At 33.3% G+C, this 9,574-nt stretch overlaps 1 protein-coding gene across 1 annotated transcript in view; it reads left to right on the top strand.

The window, feature by feature from the left end:
- The first annotated feature begins 5,493 nt into the window (after positions 1–5,493).
- The window catches only part of LOC117124556 (angiopoietin-1 receptor-like), a 35,224-nt gene continuing 31,143 nt past the window's right edge, over positions 5,494–9,574 (top strand). The window contains exon 1 of the mRNA XM_033270826.1: positions 5,494–5,726. Coding sequence (XP_033126717.1) covers positions 5,648–5,726 — 79 coding nt within the window. The 5' untranslated portion in view covers positions 5,494–5,647. The remainder of the gene's footprint in view (positions 5,727–9,574) is intronic.

Raw genomic sequence — 9,574 nt, 5'->3', positions numbered from 1 at the left:
CTGCCCACCTAACTGTTGCTGTTGAGGTTTTGCTGCCAACAGTGGAAGTCCTACATATAGACAAAGCAAAAGATGTGGCAGAAATGGGGGATGAAGGAGCAGGGGTCTTACAGTGAGAAGAGGTACTGTAACCGGCAGTACTTGTAGAAAATTTTAAATAAGCATACTCTGCTTCGGTGTAAGTAGCAGGACGTCTTGCGGGAGTTTGTGAAATGCTGTTTTTCATCGAACCAAAAGATGCAGCGAAAGCAGTCCCAGTCTGAGTCTGTACAGGCTCTGTTTAAAAACAAGTGTGAAATTCATGACATAGTACTGTATCAAAAAATTAATTCAAAATTACAACTATTAAAATACTACGGTTTGTAAAATTGCAGAAACCAAAAAAGAAAAAAAATATAAAAAAAAACAATAAATCACAAACCTAGAGATAAATAATGAACGCCATTTACATGGTGTCCTATCAGGAGAGGATCTTCTTCTCCAGGAGTAAGGCAGTCAATCTTAGTAATCACGCCACCTTCGATGCTATTAATAATATGAATGTCCCGTCCAAGTGTTTGGGCAGTGGCACGTATAATCCACTCCGTAGCAAAGGTATTATACTTTTTCATCCTTTCAACTTCTCCTGGCAAAACAACACCAGGGACATTCATGCTTGTAACAAGCGGGTCAGTAACGTCCTGCGAAGGTAAACAATAAACATGAACATAGCTGCCTACGTAAAAAAGTGCAGAAGTTTGGAAGCTCCTCTCAGTAAATGAATAAAAGAATATAAATAATTGAATCAATCAAAATGCAATCAAAATATGAAATTGTTACTAACTATATGACAAATAATATAAAAAAAGAGAAGTAATAACAATAATATTTGAACAATAAAGTGTATTAGTGTTCATTTAAGTAATAAAAACTTGGTCAAAAATATCACTGTGTTTAAATACAGCGTTCTAGAAAGAAAAAAACAAAGAAACAAATAAATCTTGTGTCCATATGAAATCCAATGAATTTTATTTTGAGTACTGAAATTATTAATGTTACATTTATTAGTCATTTTGCATCAGAAGCTTATTCTACCTATATAGATAGCCTGTCTGTTTTACTTTTATTATAACTTGCATAACACTATCATGATAAGAAAACCCTCTTTTTTACATAGGATGCGATAGCAATGCCACCGTACCATCCGTCCGATTATTATAATAGAAAAAAAAAATGACTGACATTCCAGTGCAACAACAGTCTGAATCTGATGAAATATTGGCTGACACGCCTCTGTCATAATGCATTCTGATTGGATCACAAGTGACACACCCCCTGTATTAGTTACGTAATCTGTCTTGGGCTTTAAGCAATAAACTCACCAAATTTCAAAAATAATGCAATGCTGCTTTTCTCAGTTGCACCGCCCTAGCCCTAGCCTTCACTCTTGGGTTTGCGTCATTACTCATCATTTGAGGTAGCCCTGTACTGCTGACACTAAGACGATCGCACTGGTCTAAAACCGCGAGAAAGAAACACGAACCGTCCCCAGGCACATCACATCTCACTTGCAGCCCATGTGAAGCCAAATTTTCGTGAAGGACATCCTTCTCGTCGCGACTTAGACTAGGCCTATGGCACACACGCTTACAGAATTCCGAAATGGGAACGATCTTCTGTGCTGTTGCAGCTCTATTTTTGGACTTTCTGGCAGGCATATCGAAAACAAGCGAAATGAAACAAAAATAAGCAGTGAGGTCAATAAAAGCGAACGTAGTCCCCACTAGGACTACTATAATGCCAAGACTATTTTGAAAGTAGGCCTATCTGGGCCCCGTTACATAAAACTTACCACTGCTGGTAACTTTGCCATCAAGTTCCATGGAAACCTTGAATGTGATTGGTTGTTGAGCAATGTTACCATGGTACTCCATGGATACAGAGTTACCATTAATGGTAAGTTTCATGCAAAGGGGCCCTGATCTTGTCAAAAAATAACACATTACGCTTCATGAGTGAAGATTCTATTGCATTGTAATGATCAACGGTACAAGTATGTCAAGGTCTTTGGCTAAAACTAAAACTCTTTGCCTCCCTCTTTGCTTTTGTTCTAACAAGACCTATAACTGAACCAGTTTCGTGCCTAAAATTATCATTTTGTTAATTTCCTTTGTATAGTATAAACTCACCAAATATTTCAGATATTGAAATAAGCGATAGTTGAACACAAAAACATGGCCGGTTCCGCTGGTCATGTGTATGATTATGCCTTGTGCCCATGTGTATGTTTATTTTTACCTGATCAATATCTAAAACATGCCATTTATTGCTGATGTTTTGAGCCATAAGACTACAATAATATAGAGTATTTAATGCAATGGGTACTCCGAAGAGGTAAGAGAACATGCTGGTCAATCCTTTTGTGGGGTCGGTGCTTTGGTCCGAAGGTTATTTGGTCCGAAGAGCCTTTGGTCCGAAGGTCCGTTGGTCCGAAGTAAATATAATGAAAATTCAGAAAAAATATATTTGAAGAATACGGAAACACCTAAGTGCCATTCGACTTGACAACTTGTAAAGATAATTCATGGAGTCAAGTAGACATATACATATCATGTCGACATGTCGAGATCAACTATCTTGCAAAAACGACATACTATAAATGTTATGTTGTCATGGCGATATAGGTTATCTTATCAAGTTAACATAATAAAAAATGTATGTTGTCATGGCGAGATAGACTATCTTGACAAGTCGATATAAAAAAAAATATGTGTTGTCATGGCGAGATATATTAATATGACAAATGGACATAATAAAATTGTATGTTGTCATGGCGAGATAGATTATCTTGTCAAGTTGACATAGAAAAAATGTTATGTTGTCATGGCGACATAATCTATTTTGCCAAGTCGACATAGTAAAAATGCCAAGTCGACATAGTAAAAATGTTATGTTGTCATGCCGAGATAGACCATTTTCAATGTTCATGGGTTGTTTGTTCACATGTACGTGCACGTTTACCTGCGCCGAAAGGTAAACAAAATAATTATTATTATAAAGTGATCACTTTTAATTATTATTACATTTTATATGACAAAAAATGTGATATGCCCATATATGGGTACGATGACATCATATTACATATTATTAAACGGTATCAAAAAAAGTTAAATGTGTTCAACACACACAAATGTTTAAAAAGTAGTCGAGGGTGCAAAGCCATGAAAAAAATCTGAAAATTTAGGGGTTTCCGAGGTTTATTTAATCGGGTTTATACATAGATATCTTGCTAAATATGTAGAAAACACAAATGTTTTCTCCCTGTCAAATTGTAGAGTGGAGTTGAAAAGCTTAGTCGGTGAGATGCTTGATTTCTAATCCCAGGGTCCCGGGGTTCAATTCCTTTCACGCAGGACCTTCAGTGGCAATCCCTACATAAACGAAGAAATTGACGTGATTCATACGATACGTATATTATTGAGTTTTAATTCATAATACTACTAGTAATAGTTGAACTGAAATTCTTCCTTAAAAACATTTAGGAATATGGTTTTTGAGGAGTGATTTTCCTTAATTTACTACATAAATTATAAGTTGTTTTACTGCCGTGAAAGCTGTCCTAGAAAACCAGGTCAGTAAAATTCGGACAAATGGATCTTCGGACCAAAGACCTTTCGGACCAATGGGCCTCCGGACCCAAGACCCTTCGGACCAATAAGCCCTCGGCCCAAAGACTATTCGGACCAAAGGTACGCATCCCATATTGTTGACGTGAGCAGAATTATCCATTGAGAATTACTGCGCGGTGACGTAATGAAGCTGCGAATCATTGACTGGTTCTTTTTAGACATACGTATTTACGAGACGTAACCAACTTGCGAAACATGGCGAAACAGGTACTAATTTTCAGTGGTTTTCGTGTTCAACACACACACATGTTTAAAAAGTAGTCGAGGGTGCAAAGCCATGAAAAAAATCTGAAAATTTAGGGGTTTCCGAGGTTTATTTAATCGGGTTTATACATAGATATCTTGCTAAATATGTAGAAAACACAAATGTTTTCTCCCTGTCAAATTGTAGAGTGGAGTTGAAAAGCTTAGTCGGTGAGATGCTTGATTTCTAATCCCAGGGTCCCGGGGTTCAATTCCTTTCACGCAGGACCTTCAGTGGCAATCCCTACATAAACGAAGAAATTGACGTGATTCATACGATACGTATATTATTGAGTTTTAATTCATAATACTACTAGTAATAGTTGAACTGAAATTCTTCCTTAAAAACATTTAGGAATATGGTTTTTGAGGAGTGATTTTCCTTAATTTACTACATAAATTATAAGTTGTTTTACTGCCGTGAAAGCTGTCCTAGAAAACCAGGTCAGTAAAATTCGGACAAATGGATCTTCGGACCAAAGACCTTTCGGACCAATGGGCCTCCGGACCCAAGACCCTTCGGACCAATAAGCCCTCGGCCCAAAGACTATTCGGACCAAAGGTACGCATCCCATATTGTTGACGTGAGGAGAATTATCCTTTGAGAAGTACTGCGCGGTGACGTAATGAAGCTGCGAATCATTTACTGGTTCTTTTTAGGGCCTGCCGCGATATTTGTTAGACATAAGTATTTACGAGACGTAACCAACTTGCGAAACATGGCAAAACAGGTACTAATTTTCAGTGGTTTTCGGCTGTATTTTGTTGTTACTCAATATCCAGCTTTCAAAAGTAGCGGAATATGGTCGTGACATAATAGAAACCCCAGTGTATGAGATATGAGCACATTCATGCCAGATGTTTCAGAAGAGATAGGTGAAGTTACCAGGTTAATTAGCAGAATTAATATATAGATTATTATTAATGTTAATGTTATTATTATTATTATAATTATTATTATTATTATTATTATTATTATTATTAACTTATTATTATTATTAAATAATAATAATAATAATTATTATTATTATTATTATTATTACTATATAATATGTCATATAAATAATTATATATGAAACAAAATTCCACTACATCGCATTGTTCGTCATAGACAATTATAGCATACCCTAACTGCTCGAATAAGTGCCGCTCTCGAATAAGCGTCGCAACAAACCCGATATTATTTCGCTAAGCTAGGCTCTCGAATCGGCGCCGCGAAATCACTATATATATCAATTTATATATAACTATATATAAATTAAAATCAATAAATATATTATATATATATATTTATATATATAATTATATATATATATATATATATATGACGTATAATTTTTGACATTAAAAACAAGAGAATTGTTTTAATATATATAATATATTAAAATAGTCGGCCCCTAATGTAAAAAAAATCTAACAAGGAAGTAAAAGGATTTATTAGAAAACGAAATATGCAATTTTTAGATTGCCATGAACCGCGTAAAAGTTAAACAAATTATATTATGTTAGCTACCCAACTACGAACTATAATTGTATTGTAATACTAATACAAAGCACAGAAGGAAGTAACTGTAAAAACTGTAGTATTAATAATTCGGTGCAAGGTCTGCACTTCGAATCGAGATTCAGAAATTCTGTCTTGAATCAGTGACAGTATAGGACAAAACGACATTTCAAACAGTCGCAGATTTCTAGACCTACTAAGGAGTAATATCGTTACAGGTGTTGACTTGAATATGTACGGTACAGCATGCAGGTGGATTATAATACAAATGGTTATACCAGTCTACTTGTACCGACCTACGGAATCTACAAGTAAGTGTATAATTATTATGTAGAATTTCATTTATGTAAACAGACACATCGCCAGCTATTGAGAAAGTTGGGACAGTTTCACACAATCTTTTTTTAATGTTGGGTCCACAAAGAATGTGTCCAAATTTTAAAAATAGGTGAAAATTATGCTGTTTTATGCATAACATGAGTTCTTTTTCTGAAAAAATGGGTCTTGATTTCTCATTTATTTGTGTAAAATGAGTCATATTTTTTAGAAAATGGGAACCCATATTATTCATATTTTTACGTAAAATGGTTAAACTTTTAAGAAAATTAGTCTACATTATTTGAATTTAAGCGTAAAGTTAGATCAAAAGAAATCAAAATATTACAGTGAAACTCCAATTTTCTTAGCTAAACTCCTCTTTTGGGTCTGTACCCTAGCAGCACTAATAAGGCATAAGATGGATCCGTCTGCAGATTTTTTTTTTCCAGTGGATTTTTAATTTACTTTATCTTTCTGATCGGATTTTCTCTACTGTTGCATTAATTCTTTTAATTCTTTTTAAAACATTTTTATGTGGCCGTTCCCCACAAATTAATTTATTGAAATGATGTAGTGGTGCCAGTTGCGGAGGCAGATTCCCGTCATAGTGACTACCAAAAGAGAACCCAACACATTCGTTAGGTAAAAGTAACTGTAGCTGTCTCAACGTAGCAGCTTTAATATGCTGATCAAAAAGGACACTGAAACGATATTACCGGCTTCGGCTGTATCATTTATTCTATATTTCTTGCCGTAATATCAAGGCGTGTCGTAAAATCCTGGCAATCAAATAACAACAATCATAATTATTAACATTCAGAAAATAGCAATACAATCATAACACTAATTAATTAAATCATCATTAAATCAAACTTCAGGCTTATGTAGTTATTTATCATATTATTATCATCACTTCTCATCCACAGTATCTTCTGTAAGTACTAATTATTATTATAATCGTTTTCATAGGTAAGTCAATGTATTACAAATGATTCCACAGTCGAATATAGATATTAGTATAGAGAAATATCATAGTTAACAACAATAACAGTATTAAAAGTATCCTGCTGTGCTGCTCAATCAAGCGGAACGGACCAGCATCAAGTGTACGACGATTTTCAGCGAATCATCAATGAAGGAAGGTTTCAAACACAATAACTTTAAATTTAAGCCTAGAATGCTTACAATGCAATATCATATAAAATAATCAAATTGTTCAACATAGCAATTGTCATGGTGATTATCAATACAATTATGAGTACGAGAAATATAGTAAAATCATATTATTTCCTAAAAATGCTTGCATGGAATGATTTAACAATTAACTAGGCCTAAGCTACGCCTAGAAATACATTAATGCGTACAATAATGCGTACAGTAATGCGTACACTCGACTCCGTGAGAACTCCATACAGAGCAAAAGCAATACAGTACAAGTACAAGTGGGTACCTTGTAGGTTTCAACACAACCTGCGCTGATTACTAGCTGCAATTTATGGAATGATAATATAATTTCATTTACTAATTTAATTTGGTGTTTCAATGTGTTCCATATGTGTTTGATCCAATGACCGGGGTAGTAATGTGAAGCGCTTAAAGGCATTGTAAAGGCATGAAGCGCTATATAAGAATAACATATTATTATTATTATTATATATTAATTAAACATTGAATAAAGAATATTTACCGGTTCAGGTGTCACTGCATCAAAAATCAGACATATCAATGAGAACATCAATCATTTAAAAGTTTTGATTAATTCAAAATGGATGTTACTGTCTAGGAACCTTACAGAAAAAAAACATATGTGTCGGTATCCGATACAGTAACCATATGCAATTTTTACAGAATAAGAGGCTGTAATATCAATTACGGGACTACAGCATTCATAATCACTAAACTGTTAGAACGTCTGTTGTATTTTCCACTTGGATTCTCTTAACATATTGTGGGACGTCGCTTCTCCCCTACTGTTGGTCATTTTTCTTGTTACGTTTTACAAAAGAAATAAGAGATCATCAATAAGCAAGAAATATTGATAAATTATGTGTCTTAATTATTTTATTGTGCAAATATTGTAATGAATTCAATATCCTAATACTGTGTTGTAAGTAAGGAATACTAATATCAAATAAAAACAAAATACGAGATAACATTTTTATAAAATACAATTGTCCATTTTTTCCAAGATGGTTTTTTGGCAGCCATATTGGAATTTAAAAAATGGCTACTATTTTACAGTGAAAGTAAACATAGCTGCATTATTAGAGTAAGTATCAACATAATTTTATTACCAAACCTTATGTTCTCAATGACAACCTGTCCAATGGTGATATTCTCACACATCATAAATAGCGGCTATCTTGAATTTCAAAATGGCTATCAGTTTCAAATAAATATAGCAATATCTGTGCTATTAGAGCAGGTATCAACTTGATTTTGGTAGCAAACCCCATCTTTTCAATGTCAACCTCTTTATTTCTAAATGGCCGACAATTTTTTCCAATACGTATTGCTCAGTTTTTGGTAAAAAATAATGTCAATTATTTATTGCAAAACCCAGGTTTTACTTGCAATTCATAGTGGTGCATCACATTATACATCATTGGGACTTTTACCATAGCCCAGCTTATAGGTAATTTAGTGACTTTTTCATGCCTCCATAGATACGTAAAATGATTAACTCATAATCTAATGAGGTCTTACACTGACTACCAGCAATTCATGGACTAATCTCAGTGTATTAAATTAGGAGTTTACTGGGATTGAATGATTTTTATTTGTATATCACTTTTGTATCAGCGGCAAATTTGATAATTCCTGGTGTGCATCCCATTATACTAATAAAAAATAAATATATACTACATAGGCCAGTTTATTTGTATACACATTCAAACATGTATACATATACATATATGCACACATGTGCATATATATATATATATATATATATATACATATATGTATACATATATATGTATATATATATATGTACTCTAAACATAATGTATACATAAGAGTACATACATATAGGCCCACAGTATATACACAATTAATAAAATGTTTAACATAAAATGATTATTTATATATTATATATTGAATTTAATTCTGTTCGGCTTCAATATGCTAGAAATTGCCATGATACACTATTATGTTACATTACAAAGCAATACAAAATTACAGTACAAGATATTATAACAAGATAAGTATGAAGGGATTGAAAAGGTGAGTTGATATTGGCGTACATGTTGAGATCCTGCTTTATATTAAGAAAAGGGATTGTGGAAGGGTAAAAAAAATACGTGTAAGGAATGATGTTTCAAAGCGAAATGTACGACAAGGAATAGGAAATGTAGCATTATAATTGTGAGATTTAAACAGTTTAAATATGGTATGTTAAGTAGAAAAAATGTATTCAATCATTTTAGTAAATTAATTTTACTCTTTGGAAGTTTATAAGAGATGAGATTAAACTATATTAAATTATATTGTATTACAAATGAAAACTCATTTGGATATTATTTGAAAGGATAAATACAGTATACAAAATTTGCACATATAGTGAGAAACCTAGTGTCCAAAAAAAAAAAAAAAAAACAGGTTTGCGAGATAGGCTTGCCCAAAGCAATTTTATTGCATTTTCCGGTTATTTTGGGTATGCTGAATCCAAAAATGCAAGGGTCCATTTTTTTCGATAACGTCTTGGCCGCCATATTGGAATTTCAAAATGGCTGTCATTTTTTACCATTATAAAATGACCATAACTCTACTATTAAAGCAGATATTGACTTAATTAACCCTATGTTTTCAGTGTCAACCTATTTGATTTTAATATTGTAAT

This window comes from Anneissia japonica, unplaced genomic scaffold (assembly GCF_011630105.1).
Source record: "Anneissia japonica isolate Jap-2015-1 unplaced genomic scaffold, ASM1163010v1 scaffold287765_len193233_cov156, whole genome shotgun sequence".
NCBI lineage: Eukaryota > Metazoa > Echinodermata > Crinoidea > Comatulida > Comatulidae > Anneissia > Anneissia japonica.
The sequence above is the reverse complement of the archived record's forward strand: the minus strand, read 5'-3'. Positions and strand labels throughout refer to the sequence as shown.